The 25,917-nt window shown below is 38.7% G+C and overlaps 1 protein-coding gene across 3 annotated transcripts in view; it reads left to right on the top strand.

Moving 5' to 3' along the window:
* The window catches only part of RAPGEF4 (Rap guanine nucleotide exchange factor 4), a 141,767-nt gene that overhangs the window by 72,269 nt on the left and 43,581 nt on the right, over nt 1-25,917 (top strand). For 2 of the 3 annotated variants that reach the window (XM_064717886.1, XM_064717888.1), the window contains 6 exons: nt 13,461-13,514; nt 13,809-13,915; nt 15,402-15,523; nt 16,961-17,144; nt 21,905-21,989; nt 25,389-25,449. In XM_064717886.1, the coding sequence (XP_064573956.1) occupies nt 13,461-13,514; nt 13,809-13,915; nt 15,402-15,523; nt 16,961-17,144; nt 21,905-21,989; nt 25,389-25,449 (613 nt within the window). The remainder of the gene's footprint in view (nt 1-13,460; nt 13,515-13,808; nt 13,916-15,401; nt 15,524-16,960; nt 17,145-21,904; nt 21,990-25,388; nt 25,450-25,917) is intronic. The other variant, XM_064717887.1, reaches the window with a different exon arrangement.

The following is a 25,917-nucleotide window of genomic DNA, read 5'->3' as shown; positions in this document are numbered from 1 at the left end:
TTGTCAGCACCTAAAGAGGAAGCCTCCCTTTTTCTGTCACTGCTGTAAAACATTGCAGAAGCAGCTACTGCCCTTGACTCAGGAATGGAACACTGAGCTTGGAAAAGCTTTGAGAGCTGCAATGGCTTTCTGAGTCAGTGAAACTACCTGCAAGATCCAAGTCAGAATAGTGTGGGTTTTATCATAAGGGAGGAGTGAAAAGCTGAAAAATGAGCAGTATGGGAAAGAGAGAGACTTTCTCTGTTACCAGCAGAATAATCCAAATACTCAAGTCAATGCCTGAGCTAACCTGTATGAGTTTTTAGATTCATGACTTTTGCATCTGAATATTAATATATATTAATCTCCACAGTATTTTTTGAATGAAGAGCCCACTTAAAGTGTAATCATTGTTATTTTTATGCTCTCCACTTATGTTGCCCTTCATTTTTATTTTTATTTTTATTTTTTATTTTATTTTTATTTTTATTTTTATTCAGACTCTATTGCAGTTTTTGTCCATTCCAAAGCCATGAAATTGTTGTTTGTTTTGGGTGCTTTGAGGCAAAGCAGGGATGCTACAAAGAGCTTTCAGTCAGAGAAAAAATAGAGTGGCTGTCAGACAGCAATATGCTGGATTACTTTGCACATCATAAGGCATGAGATTCATGGTTGTTTGTATGTTTCTAATAAATTTTCTTATAGGAGCTTATTGTGATCAGTCCTTGGTGTGATATTCCTAAAATACACTGGAAGTGAAGGAGGAAGTTCAGAAATCAATAGAAATATGCAAAACTAAGTGATATGTAATTCTCTGTTAAAATTGTATTTTGTTGGGGATCTAAGTCACATGCTGACCTCTTTCAGTGTATTAGTGTAATCAAGTACTGACCCATCTGACTAACCTTACAAAAGGGTTGTGGAGGTACTTGGGGTAGCACAGGGAAGGCTGTTTGGCTAAAGAGACATTTTTCCTTTCAGACTTCTCTTGCCTAGCTGAATGAGTGTTGCTGTTGTGGTTTATATAAATAACCTAAATAATGGAAAAAATAACAGAAATTCCTAGAAAATACTACAATTGTAAAGTACTCATTACTGTGAATTAGGTGTGGGACCATCTTTCCACAGGAGCATCACACTCAGTTCCACTTGTATGAGAGCACAGCCTGCTACCTTCTCTGCCAGTGCTGCCAAGGGCACTCTGTGAATATGTATTGTGGAGTCACATTTGATGACTCTTGCTTCTTGACTGTGTTTTCTTTGAGATTCTGTCCCAGCCCCTAAAAAACATGCACATGTACTCCATTTATCTCTTGCAGTTGAAAGGCAGGAAGAGTGGGTAATTATACTGAGAAAAAAGATAGTCCCTTTCAAGGTTCATGTCTTCAGACAAGTCAAGCGTATACAAGTAACACATTTGGCACTTATATTTGAAACAGCAAAAGGAAATTTTTTTGAATCTTGTAATTATTTTCTCAAGTTTGGCAGAAAAATTGGATCAGTGATCTTAAAATCAGATTCTTTCTAGTCACTCATTTTGTCTCTCACAGAGCATTTTGACTGCCTGTCCTGCAATGCATGCTGGAAATTGGTATTCCACAAAGTCAATTATAGTTCTGAGCCAGTAAGAAGTAATCAATGTGTCTGATCTGATCATTTAGCAGCATTGTTTTTTCTTGTGTATGGATGACAAAAATTTGAGAGGTTAATAAATAGTGGGAAAAAGCTGTTCAATGGTTTTGTTCTTTTTCTTGTGTTAGCTAGTCAAGAGCAGAAGCCTGTTGTGCTGGCTGCGCACAAATAGCACCACAAGTGTCCAGTTTGTGGGGCTCATTGAGAGCCATTCCAAGTCAGAATTGCAGAGGCAAAAATGTCACATCTCTACAGCAGAGGTGAAAATGTAGCTGGGACTCTTAGCACCCGTGAGGTTAAGGATAAAGTGCTGTTGAGGTATTTATGATTTATGACTTTCATTATTTATTCTCTTTGTGAATTTCCTCCTGAAAGAAGGCTTGGCACAAGACTGTGAACATGTTTGATCTTTGTGTACTTTATCATCAGTGATGCAGCTGTCTTAAAATTAAAGATAGCAGTTAGTGAGGAAATACAAATACATGTAGCTGAGTTGAATAGTAAAGAAATCAAAAGAATATTTAATTTAGGCTCCAAAATAAAATTTAAAAAGACCTCTGCTTTTTTCCAATACAGATTGATTCACTGCTTTTAATTAGGATTTCTCAGACACACTTGTTTTCATCTTAGTAAACAAAATTATTTATAACCTATTTGTTTAATAACCTTAAATATGAACTGGATGGAGAAAAAGTCAGTACCTTAGCAGGAGAATTATGATTATGTCTTCACAAACCTCCAGTCCTGCTCTGTCCATTCTCACTCTTTATAGTAACTTTCTCTAGAGCAGCATTTTCTCACCGAATCTTCATTTTCATGATTTGCTTAATGTGGTGCAACAGTTGTTATCCTTTACACAACCCACGAAGAGTCACTTAAGAGTCAATTAAACCAAATAAGATTTTGAGATTATGTTTAGAAAGGGGATGAGTTGTTGACAGATGGCAGGAACAGAATTTCAGCTAAATTCTGACAGACAAAACAATACTTTTAGCAATAATATGAAAATCAGTGCCAACATTGAAGAGAAATGGGGAAAAGGGGATAAATTACAAAATACATACAATAGGCGCTTTTCTTTTCACAAGGATGGGGCTGGTTCTGTGATATCTCTAAAAGCCAGACATCACAGAATTTACACAGCTTGGGCTACATACTGAGAGAGGTAAAAAGAGGTCATCTCTTTCAGAAACATGCTGTGGTGAATTGGGATGTAAAGAGATGTGGTTAGCTGGGGAAAATGTCAGGTAGAGTAATTTCGCCTCTCCTTACCCATCTTGGGTTAATTACTGCTGTGTCCTGTGTGCATTTGTGGAGCCAGTTTTTTTCTCAAGTTGCAATAAAGATTCATTTAGCAACAGAAGCATCTCAGAGCATGTTTAGAAATGTGTTTCTCACTTGTTAATCAGGGAAGATGAGATAAATTCAAAATTAAGAAAAAATGTGAACAGGCCTGGTTTATATAGTAGCAAGTTAGGCAGCAGCAAACTGTAGAAAATTAGCAAGAGAGAAGACAAACTTGCAAGTATTAAATATTTACTATTTTCCATTTAAAATAATATGTTGTTGTAATTGACAGGAATTAAAAGTATTACTCATCTGTTGTTTAATCAGAGAATATCTACTGTTAACACAGATGCATACTAAGTCAATATTGGTATTTTATTTACTGATTATTCCTAATGCACTTTGGAATTAATGTGAAAAACAGCATATTGATCTGTCTTGTTCAGATCAATAATTTGATTCCAGATGCCTTTGTATGTTTTTAGTCAATGTAATTACTGACACTCTAAAGAGCACTGAATGAACTGATTAACTAATACAGCAGTTATGGTTTCTTTTCATGCTAGTTAAATGTGTGAGACCACCATTGGATTTTACCACAAAATGAAAAAAAACCTCTTCTCCTGCACAGCCTGAGAAACTTGGATTAGATAGGGTAGGTAGCATGGTTTAGCACATCAACACCCACCACTTTGACAAGCTTTTTGTAGACATCAAGGGAAATAGAAGTTTTAAGGAAGATAAGAAGGTTGTTTTGTGGATATTTGTCAAGAGCAGAATACATATCTTTTCCACTGACACACAAATATGTAAATTAAACCAGTGCTTGATGGGTTTTTTTTAATGTTTATGACAGAAGACTTAAAACCATTGAAGTAGAGAAGTACCTGGCTGAAAGAAGAATGTTTGTGCTTTTTGTAAAATGTGTTCTGATCAAGCAATCATTTTGGAATTTCTTTCCTCTGTTATTTTCATATTCTGCAGAAACAATCATTTACCTTTTTAGGAAATATATTCCATGTAGATGGAAAACATCAATATAGATCAATAAAAATCTCCTGAGAAGTAGGACACCAGAAGGTGTTGTAGTGGATGTTCTTAGATTATTCCTTTTCAGTTTTATTTTTAAAGAAAAATGATTTCTGAAGAAGATGACAGGAAGAAGAAAGAGGAGTAGATAGGGAAGCTGGACTCTGAGGCTCATGTGCTGCACTCATTCAGTGTTTCTTCATTTCATGTACTTTGGCACAATGCACTGTCCTGAACTTGAAGAATAAGGAACATGAAGTCACCAGAAGCAGCACAAAACAGGTTTAAATTAACTTCTCTTGCCCACTTGCCAGAGGCTTTACCTTGTTGCTGACCTCCCCAGGTAGTTCAGGAGGTAGCCCTTCAATGTCTCACTTTGATGACTCTTCCTTTCTGTGTTTAAAATAACTTTAAATTTCCCAGCATGAGTTTGTAGACACTAGACTTCCAGGATTCCAGTTGCAGCATTCAGCAGTGTTTTCAGTTGCTTATTCCCATCGTTTGCTGAAGTTGTGAGTAGACAGTGTTGTGCCCATTTCACCATGGAGAGGTTGAGACACTCAGAGGTGCAATGACTAATGGGGATCACACAATACATAAACTGCTGTCACCCAGGAGGCAGTAGTCCTCTTGCCTCACTTGGGTAATGTTTTGACTACACTGAAGTCAAGAATTTTGCCACTAATTTTAATGGGTTCACAGTTTCACTCATAATTCAAACCTCCAGGTTTTGGTGCCCTTATGTTTTACATGAAATCACTTAACCTAAAATTTCACTACCTCATCCTCAGAAGGTACTTCTGGCATCTGGATGTAATTGAAACCTAGGAGAGCCCATCCAATCTCGTTTTCTAAACAGAGTACCTTCTGGGAGTCTTGAAGGTATGCTTGCCAAAGTTAAAAAGTTATCTAGAAATGTCTTCATCATCCCTTCAGTTTGTCTTTTGAATAGATGCTGTGTGCCTAGAGCATGAATGAGAGACCGGCCTTAAAAACTGGAAACCTTGCTGCCTAATATTTATTGTACTTTTAAAGTCTTTGTCATTATAGCTTGTTTCTAAAGAAGTAAGCAGTTTCAGGTAAGCATACTTTTAAAACCATGGACTCAAAGAAACCAGTAGTTTGATGAGAGACAAAAAAATGTTTTATTCTTTTGTAGGTTAAAGAAATGCAGGAGCAGAGAGAAACCCTGACAACACTGGCTTGAAACTCGTTATGATAACTGTAGTCACACCTCTCTCAGAATATTGGGAATGCTCACAGCAGAGTTAGCATTTTCTGACATTTTATTCAATGCAGGCAGTGTAGTTATAGCAGCTGTTTCATTGTAGCAGGGAAGTAGAAAAATGACGGGAAAATAAGACATCATTAGCCATGTTCTGGGGGGCTTTGTGCACTGGTCATAGTCTGTTTCAATATTCTTTTTCCCTTTGACATTCACAGTGAAGTGTCATTTTTGGTAATGGCTGAATCATTTTGTGTTAAAAGGAAGGATATTTATAGTTTGTCGAGGAAACATTGTAGAAGTGTTAATAATGTGAATTCAGTTTAACTTCCTAAAATAAATTTGCTACATTGAATATTGAGAATTTAAAGAACACATTTTCCTGTTTATGCTATTAAAAAAATTTAGATTACTACAGAAAAGCAATTTTAGAATGTATTTTAAAATACAGCATAGTCTTCACATTGTATTACATTTAAAGAACATAGATTTTAAACCAGTCATCATTACTCTGAATATTTTGATAGTAGCTCATTTGCTGACAGTATTCAAAGCATTTTACAAAGGTAGAAATTATTAGTATTCCTCTCTCCAGAAAAAGAGAAATGAAACCCACTGTGATTAGGTGATTTGTGTAAGGTCATGCAGTCAAAAAAACCAGAATAAAACTGGGCTCTCTTTAACCACTGGCCCTGACAATTTCTACTAGGCTATTTTGTTTGGTTTAGATAGTTTGTAGTTAGATTATCAGTTTTTAGATTACAGGTGCTATAGCTTTATGAAACTCAGAAGATTTTTTCAATTTGATAATTTTCTTCCCTAATTTTGCAAGCATCCTGTGATTATGTGTTCAGCCATTAGTACCTTGCCATTCTCCCCATTTTGCTGTTTACAGATGTTTGTTAAGAAATTAGAATAGTTGTCTTCTGTGAGCATGGGTGGCTTGAAGATCCTTTTGTAGTACAATTTGAGACTGTCTAGACTGGTCCTTTTAAAACAAGTGATCTTTTTGGGTAATTTGTCCTTTGTTAGTTGCCAAGTATTTGTTAATTGTGAAGTTCCCTACAGACCTGGGATGAGGTCAGTCATTGTCAGTTTTGGACTTTTCCAGTTAGGAGATATGAGCAGGTAATTTGCTTTTTTGACTCCTAGTGCTATCTTGTGAAGCACAGGCTGGTTCTCCCAGCTGTTGCATATGTTTGTGGGGAGAGTGAAGAGGAGAATGAATTGTTTACAATTGTTTACATGATAGGAGTGATGACTGCATTTCTATTTCCACTTTTTCTGTTTTCTGAGAGGGTGTGGTGAATCTCCTTGTATGGGCCATTCATCTAAGAGTTGGACTTGATGATACTTGAGGGTCCCTTCCAACTCAGAATATTCAGTGACTGGCTCTGTGATTAAATATGACAGACTGGTTGGGACCCAGAGCTCAGTGCTGGTTCCATGTCCCAGCCATCAGAAGTCCCCACAGCCGGGAGTGTGTGCCAAGGTTTCTTATGGACCATGCACCTTCAGGAGTTAGAGGCCATCACATAGATTGTTTTCTGATAACAAGCAGTACATCAGCATATTCTACACATGGCTACTCCAGAGATCCAGTATGGGTTAGTATAGACACAACACAGAATATTCTGTGTTGGAAGGGACCCACCAGGATGATTAAGTCCAACTCCCAAGTGAATGGCCCATATGGAGACGGGCCTGCAACCTTGATATTGTTAGCACCATGCTCTGACCAACCAGGCTATTCTCAGGGGAACTCCTACAATATTGATTACATTGTCCTTCAGATTTTGACAAAAATGTCTTCCAAAGGACCTTTTTATGATGAGATCTTTGGTCAGCTGTTTCTCTCATGTTCAGCAATTTGCATTCAATAAGGGTATTGTTTTCCCTGTAGTTCCCTAGCAGAGGTTGGTGCAGTCTGCATAGACACTCTTCACTGCAGCTGGAAATAGGACCAATGGAGTTAACTTCAAGATACTCCATCCAAGACTGCTTTCCAGCTGAAAATACACTCCAAAAGCTGTGATATCGTATGCTCAACTTTATCCCTGTTACATGGTTATTCTGTAGTGCTGGAAATAATGGCCTGTATTGGAAAAAGTCATCTCTACACCATCTTTGGAACTCTTATCTCTGCCTTTATTCTGAAGCAGCACAAATAGATGACATTACCAAAAGCTTGAGAAAAAATGGTGAGGTGGTAGGTGTTGCGTGGGGGGGCACTGGGGACTCTGCCTAGTTGTCAGCTGTATCCTGCTGGCTGGCTATGATTTTGCCAATATTGTGGGAATGGGGTTTTTTTGTATATTTTATTTCTTCCTATGTGTACCAGGTAGGGCACTAGAAGTCTTTTGGGAGATGTATACAAAGATATTCAAAAATGTCAGTTGTCAGAAGGCATCAGGAGTCATTTGGAACCAGTAAGAGCTAAAGATGCTCTGCTCCCTGAGAAACACTTAGGAGAATCAGATGCTGTGGGCTTGGCTCAAAATTCATTGAATCAATTAGGGACTTCCTTGTGATTTCAGTAGGATTTGGATTAGACCATAAATCACCAATAGTGGTAAATACTGAGGATGTAAACCAAACAGACCTCTCTTAGTGAGGTGGCTGTTGCTGCTGACACCTTTCAATGTGCGTGTGGCTTTTGTCCTTTGTTTGTTCTGGATCCCCTTGGCAGCCAGCAGGAAAACAGATGTCACTTGCAATTCTTTTCAGTTCCCCAGCTGAAAATAAAGGGATCAACAGTAGTGCACAGGTTTATCTGATCACCCTGGTAACATGCTGTGGTTAACTCCAATCAATACTGAAACTTGTTCTCTGCTCAGAGATGAGCTACACTGAGGTCATGGGAAAAAAACCCGATTCATTGGCTTTTACTTTTTTCACCTTAGTTCTTTGCAATACACATATTCTATGTTTGCATGTGAGAATAGTAAATTAAGTTCCCTTCATCACTTGATTTTACTGATCCAAATTGCTGTAGATCTAAAATGTTCATTCATATGTAAAGGCTCAGAGACATCACTTTACAGCTATTTAACAAGGGGAATAGAAATATCTATTTTTGTAAGAGATGTTCTTGGATTTTATTAAGCAGAATCAAATAAGTTGACAAATACAGATCTCATAGTAGGTCACTATTATTGTTGTTCATTTTATTATTTATTTGTCTGCATATTGCTCAGTGATGTAAGAAACACTAAAATAAAGACAGGCCTTGCCCTGTAGTTTGAAATCTAAGGCCTATTTCTCCACAGATTAAATGTGTGCATAAAATTATACACATGAATAGTCCTATTTAAATCTGTGATATTGCTCTCATGCATAAATATTTGAATCTTGAAAGGAATGGAGGCTAAAATTATTGCTTTCTCTGCTTTACCCCAATTTAAATAGGGAGTTTTGTGACTGGCTTTGTGAAGGGTTTGTTTGAATGGCTCAAATGTGAATCCATAAATGTACAGATAAGGAGTTTTTCAATGTTAATGCTAAAAGCCTTTTTACCACAGTTTCTCATAATAATTTTCTGCTTTCCCCTACCAACACCAGCAGCTGATCCCTTCTCCACCCTCTAGACCCATATGACCTCCTGCCCTACAGGGAAGATCAGCAGGTCATAGCAAACTGTGTGTGGTGTTGCTGTGTTGCTTTATCTCACACTGAAGGAAAGCTAAGAGCAGTTACACTGGTCACTCCTGTGGCCAGGAGGTGAATAATAGTTTGTAAACTATTGTAATTGGATTGCTTATCTGAGCTCTTTGCCTGATAAATTTTCCCTTATTCAGAAGTCCTGAAAAATTGGATCATCAAGGACCTCTGTTCCACATGTATGTACTTTAGTCTCATTAATTCTTCAAAGATACCAGGATGTGTTAAGAAGTCAATTAAACACTCTCCTCACACTCTGCTGTTTTAAAGGGAGAGTTCCTTTTTTTTTATTTTTTTAAGTGCTTTCCAAGCAATCCTTAATGAAAGATCGAGGATTGTAAAGATTCACAAAACAATCTTGGTCTTTAGGCAATCTATGTCTGTCCCTTACAGAATGCATTTTTTTCTGATGGGAAGTTGTTGCTGGAACCCTGTTATCTCCTAATAACTAACTGATGTTACATTGCTCTGCCTTTGAAATATGTCTTGCCTTTCTGTAGCAAACTCAGTCCAAGCCCTGTGTTTCCATTTTATTGCATTTCAACTAATCACTAGTGCAGCCAGAGCTCACTGCAGCAGTTTTGAAAGGCTCTGGCTTTGGGGGCTCTTTGCTGGACATGTCTTTCGGATGTCATTGTCCCTCGGGAGCAACGATTGTCCAGGCTCACTGCCCCGGGAGCTCTGTCACTGATCACCTCTATCCTCACAAATTGCACAGTACCATGTAGTGAGGCTAAAACTACTTCAGGAAGCATTGAGTCCATCCCCAAGCCACATGCGCACTATAGCAGTCACTCCTAACAGATTCCTTGTGTATCCTTGAGGAACCAGATTTCTCTGGCAACTCACTGTCCACACTGCGAGGAAAGCTTCAGCGATGCCTAAACTGAATCTTTGTTAGAGCAATTTAAATTATTCCCTGATCTCTGCATGATGGACTAGGCCACTTCTTTCTAATTTTCAAAGGCCTTTTAAATCAGAAGACTTTTTTAATCACACCTCTGCTAAGATTTGCCTTTTCCTTAGCTTAACAGCTTTGATTATTTATGTTGTGCTTTCTGATTGTTCTTGTTGCTTTCCTCTAAATTCTTTCCAGCTGGTTTAGATGCTTTTGGAGTAAAATGGGCAAATGAGACCACAGTGCTTTTCTTACCTGGGCTGACTAAAGCAGAACACCATTATGTATCTAATATATTACTACATTCCACCACAGTATTTGCTGCTTTTACGCAAGTATGGCATTGGTTAATCAGTTGTGTTTAATATTTAAAACATTGTAAACCTTTTTTCCTTTTCTGTGGTACTGCACTAAGACACTTGTTCCATACCCTGTCTTTATTTAGCTGATTCCACCTGCTTCAGAAATGTAGTCATCACTCTGTACATAAAAGCATCATTTTTAGACAAATTCTGCAACTGTTTCATATTGTAAACATATTCTGCAATGTATGTGCAATGCCTCCCATCCTGAAGTTTCCTGCAGACTCAATAAAGGTGTATTCTGCTTCATCCCATGTTAATATTTAATGTTATCAGATGTGATATATTCTTGAACGCTGCTTTGAACAGACCTCTGGTATGACTGCCACTTTGACTTTGCTTCACTGGTAATTGATTTCAAAATGCACTTTTCCAACTGACTTTGCACCTGTTTTTTAAGAATTTAATCTGACTGTTGCAGAACAGAATATCTGATGAGAAAGTGCTAATCCTTACTAAAGGGTTGAAAATCTACTGCTTCTTGTCTAATCTATCAATGTTGCTACTCAATAATGGAAAGAAATTAGATCAGTGTGGCATGATCTGTTCTTGGTTAATATACGTCACATGTGACTCATCTCCCTGTTCTTTTCCAGGTGCTTACAAATTGACTTTTTCTAGGAAGACTTTAAGCTGATATCTGTATTTTTTCAGCTTCTCCTTTTCCATATTTCTGTCTTCAGCTGCCTTCCTTAGACCCCAAGAGTGGCTGCTGATGGTTCCGAGATGGTTGCAACCCTCTTTAAGTTTCTTCGTGCTCTTCAAGTTTCCTGCATGAAATTCTGCAAAGCCAATCTGAAAACAACTAATTTATGTTCTTGGGGTTTTATTCAAGGTTGAGATTTTACTCCTGTCACTCTACTACTCAGGATATTAACCATCTCTCTGCCACTGATCTTTCTAATGAACGTTGATTAAAAATAAATCAAAAGTTTCTGGCCTTCCTGAACCACCTGTAAATAGATTTCCCTCTGTTAAACAGTAGCTCAACACTCTTTATTTTCTTTGTTTTACTACTAATGCACTTGTGGAATATTTTTGTACCTCCTGACATTTCTTGGCAGGTCTGTTTCATTTAATACCTTTGCTTTTTTAATTCTGTCTTTTGTTATTCAATTTATACTTGCTTTAGACCCCCTACTTTCTCCTTTCTGTGTATTTCTTTCTTGTGTGTGAGTGAAGAGCTCTTTCTTTAGCTAAGTCTTTACTTCACCTTCTAGTTAAGTTCTAGTATGCATTGTATGTATGATTAATATGGTTTCTTTAAGTGACTGCCAGCTCCCATTAATTCCTTTTACCTCACACTTGTTCCCCCATGACCCACTGCAGGAATATAGCTATCAGTATTCTGTTTTTATGGAAACTTTTCTTCCGAGTGCATTGTGTCTGCTTTGATGCTCTTTCTTCCTTCTGTCAAGTTCTGACACTGGATCATTTCATGATCACCTTCACCCAAGTTATGTTCAATCTTTGCAGCTGATCCTCTGTATTGGTCAGGATGTAGGTGAATAAGCCTTCCTGCTGCTTTCTGGAGATTCTTGTGCTGTGTCTTAGCTTTCACCTTTTTGGGTTGAATCAGATTCCTTCCAAATGCTGTCTTATATTCTGTTTTGATTAGGTTGGGAGATTTTTTAAAAAATCTTCATCCATGGTGTGCATTTGTTTTTGCTAGTCTGTTGCTCTAAAAATCTCCTATATTTTTTGTCTTATATATTTTATCTCTCTGAGTATATTCCTAACTAGAATTACAATCTGGAGGCTAGATTGAAGATATTGTACCTGTTTGAGAGTGTTATTCTATGGTTTTGTTTTCATTAGAGGCATCTTTGAAAAGATTTTGCTATTCTTTGCCTATGTTAACTGCAAATATAGACTATCTAGAGCAGATTCCACACAGTTCCAGAAACCAAGAAATATTGAGGGATGTGCTACTGCTCTTCTGGCTGGACAGAAATGTTTGGAGCTTAAATGAGTTTATAAAAAATTGTTGACTTAATAAATGAGGAAAATCAGGAATCCCTTTTTAATTGTATTGATATGCCTTTTCAGAGATTTCTTGTAAGGTATGAATAGAAACAACTTTGTATTGGTTTCCATTTACAGGCCTCTATGTTAAGATTATTGATTTCTGTCATATGCTTTTCCCCTTCCCACCATAGTTTCCTGCTGCATTTTTAGCTCTTAGCCCTGTTTGATAAGTACAAGGACTGTGTCACATCATTAAAATCCCATGGGAGCTAATGGCCAGATGCCCAGTGTAAGGAAACCAGTTCCTCAGGCCAGAAGTGCCTGGTGTGTGTTTGACTGATCCTGCCCTGGCTGCCTTGGCTTTGCCGTGGGGCTGCGAGGGCACCGTGGCTGCCGTGGGCCGAGGTGCTGAGTCTTGCCCTTGAGGGAGGGCTCTGCTCAGCCTGATGGCTGTCAGCCAGCCCTGAGCACCGGCCAAAGCCAGCCCTTGTGCTGTGTCCTGACATCGCACACTCAAAGTGAGTTTGGTCCGTGCTGTAACTACCGGGCCCTACAAGCCAAAGGTCTGCCCATCATCCTCACGTGCCTGCTGAAGTTCGCTCTTGCTCGCCTTTGTCTCCATTTCTACTGTCCTTTAACCTTCCGCTTTCCTTTTCCCTCTGTGTTGTGCCGCGTTCTCCCTGTCTCCCTCTTTCACCTGTTTGCTATGTGCCTGTTTTCCCATTTCTCTCATCCCCTTCTCCCCTGTAGAGCCCCGATGGTCTTTCCTTTCACTCCTCCCTTTGTAGAACCAAGCCACTTGCTTTGTTCTTTCCTTTTTTCGTCGCCAGCCCCAGTCCTTGCCTGGGTCCCTGCGAGTGGCCTGCCTGCCTCTGCATTTCAGAGAGCAGCTATAAAAGGGTTGCCAGCTCAGCCTGGTGATAATTTAGAAAACATAGAGGAAGAAGATCTCTATCTCCATTCCTGTTTCTTGTGCTGTGCTGTAAGGGAGAAAAGAGCTGAATAGAAAAAGGTGCTGAAGAAGGAGAGAATATCTGTGGTGGGAGGGTGAATGGCAGAGCAGATGCGTGTGGGGGAGCGCTGTTGTACGGGGCAAAGAGGTAACTGTGCCTGTGTGTGCTCAGATCTGGTGTGACGTTCAGCCATTGCCCATTTCATTAGTACTTGACAAAGTTTAGCACAGATTTGTTATTCATCTTCACATGTCATGTCACTGTTTTAATTTGCTGAGCCTCAACAACCAAGTTTGCCTTTAGGAGGATGTGTTCAGAAGTTTTTTATATATTCCTACGTCCTGGGCAGAGCTTGGACTTCCACATTATTCTTTGTTATTACAGCTTTTTTGTTAATTTTTTTTACTTTAGTCTTTATTTTTCTGGTCAACCTTAAAAAAATTATTTAATTTCATTTTATTTTTCAGACACCTCTTATTGATCCTCACATCCCACATCATCCTACTAAAACCATTACACAGGTAATAGAACGCAGGTGTCCTGTAGAGCCAGGCCATTAGACAAATAGAAATAACTATTTACAACAGTGTAATATGAATCAGCTGAAGTGATGCTTTCTGTTAGATGTGAGAAGTATGTGAAATTTAAAATCCCAAATATATACTACATTGCTCTAAAAAGTAAGCTTCTGTGCAAGAGGATTTTTAATTCAGGAAGGAGAGCATTTGTGTTTTGTTTTGCAGAAAGCAGTACAGAGATTCCAGAAAGTTTAAAATTGCGTTTCTTGGTCTTTATTTTTTCCCATGATCACCAAGGTTCCTTCAGAAAAGATCCTTAGAGCTGGAAAGATTTTGCGAAATACAATTCTGTCCCGAGCTCCTCACATGATACGAGATCGTAAATACCATCTGAAGACTTACAGGTGCGTGAGCTGATTGTATGGAGGTCTCTGAATTTTTATGCCTGCCATTCTCTGATTTGTCATGTATGCCTTACCATACTTGCAGGTCTCAAAAGGTCTGAAATTATTCTGTGATGCTATTTGAGTTGGATGTTATGCAGTCTTTAATGGGCCTGGTAAATCCTTTCTGAAGTAATTTGACTGGAAATTGAGTCTGTGATTGTGAACAGAGCGTTCACATACAAACACTCTTCCAAAGCATAGTTAATAGCATAGTTAGCTGGAATGTTATGTGCAGTACCAAGTTAAAATGAAGAGTTTGTTCTCTTTGTATATCAGTAAGAGATAATAGAAAACTTTATTAATATATTATGTTCCTGTACTGATTGCTACAGCAGTGTGCTGACTGTGGTGTTCTGAAAATTCACCTGGTGAGAAACATTCCTGATGCAGATTTGCTGTTCTGTTTAATTTTTTTTCCAGTGTTTTGTCAGACTCTCTTGTCTTCCTGCTGGTGGCAGCACAGTCTTGCTGAAGTGGGATAACAATAGCACTTGTAGAAAGAAATCTGCCTGCAAGGTGTCAGGATCTGCCTACTATTGGCTTAAGAAATAATCTGTTTGTTTTAGAGTCTAATGTTTAAATCAAACACCTAGTTCATTATTCAGAGTGGTTTTAAGTAAAAATTATTTTAAAATCTCTGTGTCTTTTTCTAAATAGTAAATCAATATGTTGCTGATCTTCATTTGAAATAAATACATTGATTTTTCATATTTCAGTCCAAAATATATTTAAAATACAAAGGTATTTGGCACTTGTGAGTTGATTCAAGAATATGTCTCAATATGACATTGCTGATTGGTCTAGAATAACAGAAGAGCATATATGATAAATGAAGAGCAGTGCTGGTCAAACACTGGCTGTTCTCCAGAACTTGAGACCTGCTGTCTGCCTCTGGGTCAGTCAGGAGGTGCAAGGTTACCAAGACCTCACATGAGAGAGCCTCAGAACACTGTACCAAAACCAGTGTCTCCAAATACAGTGTGACAGAAATTTGATTACAAATGCAGGAACGCCCTCATAGCACTCACTCTTCCTGTGGAGGCTGCATTGGCATAACTTTTACAGTATTAAATTTCTGTTTGCATGCAAGATTCTGAGAAGCATCAGGCTTTTGGTATCCCATGGTATACAGAGGTTTCTTTTGAATACTGGGTTGGAGGTTGTTGCATTGGTGCTGTAGGTTTTGTACCAGGTGTCACAGGCTCAAATAGATCCTCTGAATTCTGCATTTCCCAAAACACTTCTTTGCTAAGGTGATCTTCTTAAAACTGGACATCTTCACTGGTGTTTCAAGCGTGTGTATGTACATGGTGACATGGGGTTTTCTTCAGGGAGATTTAAATGTGTACAGAGTTTAAGATATCACTGTTGTTGGCAGTCACTGTGTGCAGTCTCTCTCCTGGCAGGCTTCCTTTTCATTCCTGTCTGTTTATCTGTCCTTCAGGCAATGCTGTGTGGGGACAGAGCTAGTTGACTGGATGATGCAACAAAGTCCTTGTGTCCATTTACGAACCCAGGCTGTTGGCATGTGGCAAGTACTGCTGGAAGAAGGTGTTCTTAACCATGGTAAGATAAAGAAAATCACTATCCTGAATAAAATATGGGCAGTGTGTGACATCAACACCTCTGTATTCTTTTTCATGAAAAAGAAAGGGATCATGAGCCTAAAATAAATGCCACAGAGCAGCCTGTTCATTCATAAGTGCAAGTGCAACACACAGGCAGTATTATTTGAATCTTGCCAGTATGCTTTTTAACTTACGACCATATTGCATCATAAATGAACAAGTGATAATGGTAGTCTAATTATACTTAGGAGTACACTGGCTTGTGCTTATATTTTTAGAACTGGGTAGCACTCAGGCCAAAACCAAGAGATGTATTACCATACATAAAACTAACCTTCATCAAAGATTTGCAGTATTTTGAAGTGAATGTGAGTGTTTGTGTTTGCTCAGATTCATAATTTTGGAATGATTTGCATTGGTTTTGGAGGGGTTTCCAAATTCAGCACACCAGATATTTCAGTGCAGAAATCTGTGATTTTATGTTAGTTTTCTGATTGCATTTTACATTGCCTTTCAGTTTCCATTTGGCAGGGTTTAGTGGGTAACAGGATATTACAGCCCTCAAAAAGGGTAGGTTTCTAAAGCAATATTTGTATTTGAATCTTTGCATATAAATTTTTATTAAATGTAGAAGAGTAGCTCTATTACAGTAAACTTGCATTTATCATCTGTTGTGGTTCCCATATCCCAGGGAGAAAATTCCATTTCTGTCAGAGAGAAGGCAGATTGTTTCCACTGCTGCCTTACCCTAAGGGCTCTAACTTGAATTCCTGCCATATATTCCCTTGAACTCTCCGGGGAAAGCAAGTGCAAGCTGCATCACAGTATCCAACTCAACACATCACTCTGACTTACTTTGGAAGACCAGGGGTTTGCAATAGCATAATGTTACTTTTAGAGGTCTTCTCTTGGCAGTTCATCATTGAGTTATTCCACCAGGACACAGGTCGATGGACTTGCCCCTGGGATTGTACCTTAATACACATTTCTGCTACATCACAAGGAGTTTAGTTGCTTTTGCTACCTTTTTTCAGCCTGTCTAAATACGTAGAGCAAAGTGTTTGTGCTAGAAAATACCTTTTAGAAATTCATAATATAACCATTTTCCCCAGTGTAATTTGTTTGATTAAATGAAATAGTTTCAAACAATAAGAAAATAGAACTAATAAAAAAACATATACATGTGTATGCATGTATTTATACACACCCACAACACACTTATATGGAAGCCTTTTGCATAGTATTTGTAGTACACAATTTAAAAGTGTACCCTTCAAGCTGCATACATGAGAAATAGTTTCATGCTCTTACAATTTTTCTGTAGCTTTCTTTCTCTTCTTAAATAATCTATCTGTAACAAGCATGATACTACACAGCAAACAAGATTTGCTTCATTGAGGAGCATTCAGTATTTAATGTGCTGTGTTGTTTTCAGTGGACCAGGAACACCACTTTCAGGACAAATACTTATTTTATCGATTTTTGGATGATGAGCGTGAAGATGCCCCTTTGCCAACTGAGGAGGAGAAAAAGGAGTGTGATGAAGAGCTACAGGATACTATGCTGCTTCTCTCTCAGATTGGGCCAGATGCTCATATGAGGATGATTCTCAGGAAACCGTAAGCTGAATAATGAGTTAATATTATGGGTCTTCCTTGTGACATGGAAATGAGAAACCTACATTGATTATCAGCCTTTTTTTCAGACAGCTTTATAGGGACTTCAAAGCCAGTATAAACTCTGTTTGACCCTCCTTCGAAGGCAAGCATTAAGCAGGTAGGGTTTAGTGGCCATGGCAGACATATTTTGCTGCTAATTAAACTCACTGAGAATGAGGAATAACTTAAACTCACCTTCACTGAAGATTTTTTGGGGCCATTCAAGACAGGCAGGTACTCAGGGCTGGATCCTGCTACCTTGAGGCTATTGGCAAAGTTTGTCTTTGCTATATGGGAGAGGAGTGGGCCCTGCTTACAGTGTGAGAACACTTTTCAGAGTAAAAGATTTTTGAATCACCTAACCAAGTGCTTGTTGCAGTTCTGTTTCCATCTGTATCCTTTCCAGGCTCCATTCGTGTTTAGATCACAAGTTCATTTCAACAGCACTTTTCCAAAAACTTGCTAAAAGCATTGAATTTCAAAAAGTGCCATCAAACACTTGTGCTTATATAAACAGGAAACCCTGTCATGCAGCAATAGGTTTGAAGTATACATTTTATTTTTTCTCTTTATTAGAGATCTAGTCAGTGCAACTAAAAGAGCACTTGCTCCCTGTCACACAAAATACATGGACAAGCCAGAGTGAGAGCAGAGTGTTTGCATTCATCCTTAGGGAGTCATGGAATTGAGATCTTGTACCCTCGCAGACATGTCCTGTGCCCTTTCCACTGGGCAGAAAATGTGAACTTTTGCACCTCTGAGCAGACACCAGTCATTGGAGTCTGAACAAAGGTGTGTGCTGGGACCCTGCTTCTCTGCACTCTGTCGTTTGCCTCAGGCTAACTGAGCAGGTTGTCTCTACAAATTTCCCTTTTGGTTATCATCTGGACTGCTTACAGAGTGCTGAAAGGCTGGAAGGATGCTGTGGAAAGTACTGCTCTTCTCTCTGTATTGTCACTTGCACAACATCACCTGAAAGAATACTAATATGAGATTTTTCATGGAATATAGTGAGGAGAAAGAGGTCTTCTAAAGACTGATAAGACTGATATCATCATCTGACATGTTTCCCTGTCCCTGAAAGTGGATAATTTTTGCAGCCCTTTGCTCACTGAAGTAACCTTGTACTGCCAGGGACCGTATTAACTACTGTTCTAGTATTCAGTTTACATACGTAATGATTTTGTTAGTTGAAAATCCTCCCTGGACTGAGCTGTAGCAAAGCTGTTAAAATCTCCATGAATCCTCAGAGTCCTGCTAGTTTTGACTAGACACTGTTACAGCTGCCAGAAGTTCAAAGGAATTGTCAAGGCTTCAGAGATGCTGACTCTAGCTGACCTGAGCAGGACCCACAATTTTCAAACCAACACAGCTGCACTTTATAACAGTAACCATTTCCAGAGAGGTTGCAGAACTCAGATAATTACCCTGAAAGAAATAAGACAATATTCTTTGATGAGAAGATTACTTTGAGAATTTGATTGTATAATGAAGCTGTTGCTTTGAAAGGTACTTTCTATTGTTCAAAATCTGAAAATCTCTAACAAAAAGTGTCACTTGTTTTGACAGCCAACTTAAAAAAGTCTCTGTTTATTACATTAACTGCAGCATTTTAACTGTCAAACTGTGAAAGAATGTTCTATAGTTTAAAAAACAGAATAGAGCTCAGGGAAATTTTTGGCAGGCTCTTGTTGCTATTGTTTTTTTTTTTCCTTTGGAAACACATATACTGAATGTGAAAGTAGCTTTTTGTGGAGTAGCAAACACAGCTCTCTGCTCCTTATAATGGCTGTAGCACAGGTGCAGACCTTGCTAAAGTTCCTGTAAAAATTACTGTAGAATTAATACAGCTCCTCCCTAAGTGTTTCCCCCCCCTTCAGTATGAAAATATGTCCTGATGGTAAACCCTAATTTAATAGGATGCTATAATACAAAGCTAAACACAATAATAACAGGAGTCTTTAAAGGAAGACTTGTAATCCTCCAACAAAAGTATTCAGCTCAGATAATGTTATGGATTACATTCTCTTTTTAATGCCCTAGCCTAAAGTAAGTTAGCAGTGTGACTGAAATAATAAATCTGTGTTATATGTTCTTAGTGGCTTCACTTAGCACATTTTTTCTTCATAGAGAGCATTTGACACTTAATCACAATGTTATGGGGTCTCTGATCTTTTCCCTTGTTCTTATTATCTGAGAATTTTCTGGTTAGCTGTACAATAAAAATAATCAATGATACTGCTTTGACATACATGGCTTATCAATGGTAAAGTACTGTGTTATTGTCAACATCCTAGTCACAGAGAAGCTCGATGTCTCTGACCTTGGTAAATTCTCCAAGCACTGAACAGTTTTTATTGATCACTTAATATCACCTGAGTTCTGTCCATTAATGTGTACCCTCGTTCCCTACCTATTCCACTTATTATCCGCTCTATAACCAGCTATTGCTGTTAGAATGTGTCCCCTGCAGAAACTAGGTCTTTACACAGCAGGATCCTACAAATCAACATCAGTGGGTCGCCACACAGGTTTTAAAGATACAGTGATGCCTAATATCTCTCCACGTGACATCTGCAAGAACAGAAGTAAAGACTAGGTACAGATATCTGCTACAGATTGTCAGTTCTTCCAATGTGCTAGCATGGGAAGCAAATGGACATGCTGAAATAAGAGTGTGTCCTTTTGTCTTTATGATAGAGATCTCATATAGTAACACGTCATCCTTTTATCTTTTGATTTAATGTAGAAATTTCTTAACTTGTTACTCTATATTCTCCAAGACATACTCGTTTTGCAAGCATGTAATAAAATTAAAGTTGCTACTTCCCTATTATTTGTTAAAATCCTTACTTTTTGTTTGCTAGCTTGTACTGGCTTCGTTTTATGCTGTACTTAATTAAGCTGGCCTGCATAAATCACTAGGAGGGTCAGCCTTGAAATTTCAAGCCAGATTCAGAAACTGGAGTATTTTGAGTCACTAGAGGGCATAGCAGTACCAAACCAATTTCTGGTTTTCCCTTAATAGTTTGATTCTGTATGAGAAATGAGTAATTTAATCCAAAATTATTTGTAGTCTAAATTTATCTTTAATTTGGGTAATAATAAATGCATGTCATTGGTAAGTGAAGAACAGAAGAAAAATAAAGCTTGCTTAGCAGAGATGTCAGTTCTCCTTATATTTTCTGTGACTTCTTCAGTACTTCTTTCATCCAAAAGAAGTCTCCATCCAGCTACTTTTGTAAAAAGATACAGTATAATTCCAGAGTAACAGAGCTGGCTACTCCCTGTGTCTCACACAAGATGTAGACAGACTGTTGAATCAGGAAGTGACTAGGCAGAAAATCTGTAGAGCACAATATTTCTTCATAGGGCTTTCCTGATCCTCTAGGTGCTAGTCTCCTGTAATGCTGACATTTTAGGAGGAAAACTTGTATCATTGTAGTTTTTCTTTTAGAGCTGTCCAAAGATTCAATTGTGCTGTTAATTCTTTTGACACCAGACATTGCAGACAGCAGGATTTAGAACTGTGCTTGTTGTGATGGTGGAGAATGTAAATCTTCTCATTTGGAACTCCTGCCCTCAGACTGGACTTCTTGAATCCCATTTTCATCCAATCCCTTATGTCTTTGTTTCTCTTTTCTGTTGTTCTTGGCCCATTGAATTAATTACTTGTAATCTGCTTTTCACAAATCTAAACCATATTGTTTGGAAGGACTTAGTCCTACAAAAATAGCTTGAAATAACGCTTTAAAGGTATTTTTCTTCCTGTGTGTCTGCATGTCACTCCAGTGTGCTGTCTGAAATTATATGACAGGAGAAATTGTTCTTTTAGAAAATAATATTGTATTAAATATTGTAACTGAAGAGAATCTTGTGAGTGAGAAAAAGATTGGGAGTTACTGTCAAGCTCCCACAACTCCTCCTGTGTGCTGTTTATTAGATCCTCCAAAGCATCTCTGGCACAGTGCAGTCCCCACAGTATTTGTGCCCTTCTTTAGCAATCAGAAAATTTTGGGTAGGTTACAGAAATGCAATTATTTCAGCCACAGTGCCAGCCTCCTTACTACTCCTTGTGCTAGAGAAGAATTATTCCTTCATCAATGCATTGATGAAGGAATAATTCTTCTCTAGCACAAGCTTCTTGTATTTTTCAGTGAGAGAAGCTGAAACTGCTGAGTGGTTCTTATTTACCTTTGTGGCTAAACAGCAGCACTCAGCATTAACTGTAGAGCAGTCGTTAGCTGTTCTCCAGGATGCACTGCTGCATCTCCAGTTTGTTCAGCAGAAGTTCACACCTCCTTTACAAACCGCTGCAACTGTGTTTGCTATAGCTAATTAGTAATGCTTGTGAAAAATAGTGCATGCCCCACGCTCAGGAGTCTGTTTGAAAGGAACAAATCTTTATGTACCATTTCTGATTTATGTGACCATTTTATACATATATAGAACACTTGATTTAATCAGAAAAGCTGCCTCATCAGGATCTCTCTAAGGTGGTTGCCATGGCTGCTGCTCAGTGTCATTCAGGTAGCATTCACAGAGCTTCCATCCTTTGTGTGTTTCAGTCCTCCAGCCAGAAACATCATTCAGTCCCTGTTTGGTGAGGATGTACACTTTACTAGACAGTTCAGCAGCATTTTGTGGTTTTCTGTCCTTCTGTGAAGTATTTATTTCACCATTTATTGCATTTAATTATCCCTTTTATCTTCTCTCTATAGCCCTGGCCAGAGAACTGTAGATGACTTAGAATTTATATATGAAGAACTTCTCCACATTAAGGCCTTATCTCACCTTTCTACCACGGTAAGTAATTTTAAAAATTGTAACTCATCACCTAAAGGGAGGGTCAATTTTTACTTCTGGTTTGACTTCTGACTTTATTAAAGTCAGAAGAGCTTTATTAAAGCTGGAGAGCCTGTAACCATTTTCATTTATACTTTCCATGCAAAGAATTTATTCCATCTGTGAGAATCACCCAAGCACTGTGCTTGGGTAGGTTGTCTATTTGACATCAGATATAATTCTCTTCAAGTATTTCTGCACAGCCTCTCACTTGGCACAGGTGCCGCTATCTGGGTCCCTGTCCTTGTGTAAATGAAGGCACTGGTACTACTGAATTTTGCAGCATTGATTTCTGTAGGGAGTCTTGGCTTGAACCAGTTAGGAGGAGGAATTATACCAGTTAGGTGGAGGAAGATGCGCTGTGCAGTGCTTGCTGGTTGGAGTTTGCCATTAAGTGAAAGAAATCTCATCAGACACTTTCTCCCTGAAGTGGTCAAGAACAGCACAGAGAATCAAGGATAAATGGAATGGACAAGAGAATGCATCTGTTTAAAGTCTCATCATATGCTGTGCAGACAACTGAAACAAGCTAAATAGCACTTTAATTGGTAGCAATAAGATGTGGATGCTTTCAGAAAAAGGAAACCAGTCAGAAAGTAGATCCATATTTCACAATACCTTCTTCAGAATCTCTTATTTTCAGTTGTTCTCAGCTTGGACAGATGCAGCTAATTATGAAGCTGCCTTACAGAAAGATAGTACTCCATGCAAACATAAAAACCTGAGCTATGTTTGTCAAAAAAGAGTAGGCATTCAGAGTTGGTATCTGAATTACATTGGTGTTAAGGAAACTTCCCAGTTTGACCATTTGTGAGACTCTGTCAGTCACACTCCCAGCACCAGAGGCTGTCACTGCTGGGGCTGGAGGCCCTGCACAGGGGGCAGCTCCAGTGACCTGGCAGGTCCTGCTGGACTCCTGCACATCCCCCACTCACACAAGCAGACCAGGTTTCCTCACTGCTTCCACCCCAGGTTTCCCATAGAAGAGCCTTGTATGTCTTGCTCCATAAAACAGTTTATTCACAGTGCTGTAACACAGAAACAGCTCAAGCTGGTGCCTCTGAGGAGGGATCTCCAATAAAGAAACCCCTGGGCTTTTATCCCCTCACCATCCAAGCATTCACAAGTCTCACTCTTCTTCCTGTGTCCTGTGCTCCTGCTGTGTTCCCAGTGTGCCTTCACGTGGCTGGTGCCACTTGTGCTGTTTGCTAGGAAGAGGGTTGGCAGTCCATGGCCTCTTGTCTCTCTGGGCTCCCACACAGAGCTCAGTCTGCAGACAAACTGCAGCTTGCAAACCAAGGTACCTGCACTAGATGTATTCCTCAACATCCAAAAGCCTTAAAAATCCCTGGGATTTACAGAAAAGAGTAATTAAAGAAAGACTACTGTAAGATCCAGAAATGACCCTTTAAAAGTTAAACAAAAGAAACTACCCAGCATAAACAGATATTGAGATGGAGTGAAGAAAATTCTCAATACATAACCCAGAACAAAAAAATTTGAAATAGAAACTATTTTTAGCTCAGAAGAAAATCAGACTTGAGGTCAAATACCACAGCAAGTACCATATGGAGCAAGTATGGAAAGTGATACAAACTGCAAAAAATACTTGGCATTTTGAAGTACAGATGATTCCATGTTTTTAGTAAGAATATGGAAATGCCAGCTTATTACGTGCATCATGAACTAAAGAAGAAGACAGAAACTAAGACTAGCTTAGAGGAAATCTTCAGAGGAACAACAGATAGCATTGCTTCTATGAACTAGAAGATTAATGACCAATCAACTTGAAAGGAAATTAAATGTTTAATTTAAGTAAGGCATAATTCCTAAAGTAATAAGTTTTCTTGATATGCCACAAGCAATAGAAAGTAAAATGGATAAAGCTCAAGTCTCATGGTGGTGAACTAATTCCTGCTAGAGAAGCCTGTGAAGTTAATGTACAAATGAAGAAGAATTATATAACACAGTGTTAAAAACAAGTCATATCTTGGGCTTCATCAAGTGAATTCATTCACAGCAAAGACCAGTGACTGAATCAACTGAGAAGACATCTGAGGACATAAATGGACAGAAAGGCTCTCTGCTATGTGCAGAACAGTGCTAATGGGGTTGTATTTTCTGGCCTTATGAAAGTATCATTGCCTTTGAGCAGAAGTTATAAAGGAGTTTGGTGAGTTAAGTGTTACAGAAATTGCAGGCCTCTGAGGTTGTTTACTGGTCGGTGTACTTTAAGAAACCTCTATTTATCTCTTTTTCTCCAGGCTTCAAAAAGGGGGTGCTTTCCCCTGATTGTCAGGAAGGAGTTCTAAGAGAGGTGGCTGATGTGATATGTTTATCCTTGGTGCCTGAGCACCAAGGTTGGGTGGGTGCCTTTAAGTACATCAGTGCCCAAATTTTTCCACCCATCTTAGGAGATGCCATCAGAGTCTCATTTGGATTGTGTCCAGAATTTGAGAGTTCCTTTCCAAGTCTTTCTTCATGGCCTAATTTTTTTTTTTTAATTTAAACAAGTGAGACAGTGGTGTGAAAATACTACTAGTAAATAGATGTTGAGGCCAGTTTTTGATCTGTATTTAGCATGATTAAGTTACATGGTAGTACCTCTGAAAAATGGCTTGTCACCAGCTGACATGCTCCAAATAAGCGAAGGGAAACATAAAACACAGAAGAACTCAGGATCATACAAGATTCCTAGTGCTACTGCTATTTTGTGGCAGAACACAGTGTTTAGAGTGGCAAAAAGCAGTTGTAAGCAGTGTCTCACCAGAGACAAGTGCCCAGTCAGCCAGAGCTGATCACACCGAGGGCAACACAACCTCAGCAGGAGGCTGGCTGACACCAAGGGCAGTGTGGTGTTCCTGGAAGAGGTACTGAGCTGGATGCTTTGCCTGGGGAGCTGTCAGGCAGAGAGGGGACTCAGCAAGTCCAGATGGCTGTGCCTCACAGCTTGACACAGCAGAAGCACAGACTTACCTCAGTCTCAACCAGATTCCTCAGGAGAGAACAGGAATATTTCCCTGCAGTAATTGACAATCTCTAGCTATCTTCTGTAACAGATTTACTACTACCATTTGAAACTTCCTGTCTTGTTAATCATGGATGGTCATTTCACATGTGTGCGTACAAAGAAAGATGTGGAGACCCATATCTTAAAGATGCCCTTGTCTGAGCCATTTGGAGCCAGGAATTGTAGCTCTGTAAAGCCAATCAATAGGAATTAGGAGATGAAGTGAAGCAGACCAACAACTGATCAATGATGCAGAGGGAAGGAAAGTACAACGGGGCTATGTTATGTGACCTCATCACCAGGAGGAATGAGATACATATAATAACTATAATTTCTCTTTCTATTTTAAGGTAAAACGGGAATTAGCAGGTGTCCTCATTTTTGAGTCACATCCCAAAGCAGGAACAGTCTGTAAGTAAATGGAATCCTGTCAGATCTCTTTCTTACCTGTGCTATGAATATATAAATTCCTAATGTTTAAATGACAAGAGCAAAACTTGGATGCATTCTTCAAACTTGATTGTCACTTCATGTTTAAAACCTAGGGTAATAAGTGATAGCTTAGTCTGTTATCAAATGCGGGGACAATAACAAAATTAATTCTGTTTCCTTGGCTGAGTGTATGTATCGCTTACAATTTGGGTGTGTTTTTATCTAGAATTTTTTATTTGACCAATCTCTATTTAAAATGTATTTTAATATAATCCTGTATTTAAAAAAAATCTTCCTTCACAAAACAAAGGATTTAAAATGGTAGATTACTCAGGCATGTTAATACGGAGACATTTTAGCAAATGAATATTAACTTTACAGTCACTAGAGAACTGGGTTAGAACATGGTGCTACTAGTGGGATCCAACCTGTGTGCTAATAGTAATT

Source organism: Zonotrichia leucophrys, chromosome 7, assembly GCF_028769735.1.
Source record: "Zonotrichia leucophrys gambelii isolate GWCS_2022_RI chromosome 7, RI_Zleu_2.0, whole genome shotgun sequence".
In the NCBI taxonomy this organism is placed as follows: Eukaryota; Metazoa; Chordata; class Aves; order Passeriformes; family Passerellidae; genus Zonotrichia; species Zonotrichia leucophrys.
The sequence above is the reverse complement of the archived record's forward strand: the minus strand, read 5'-3'. Positions and strand labels throughout refer to the sequence as shown.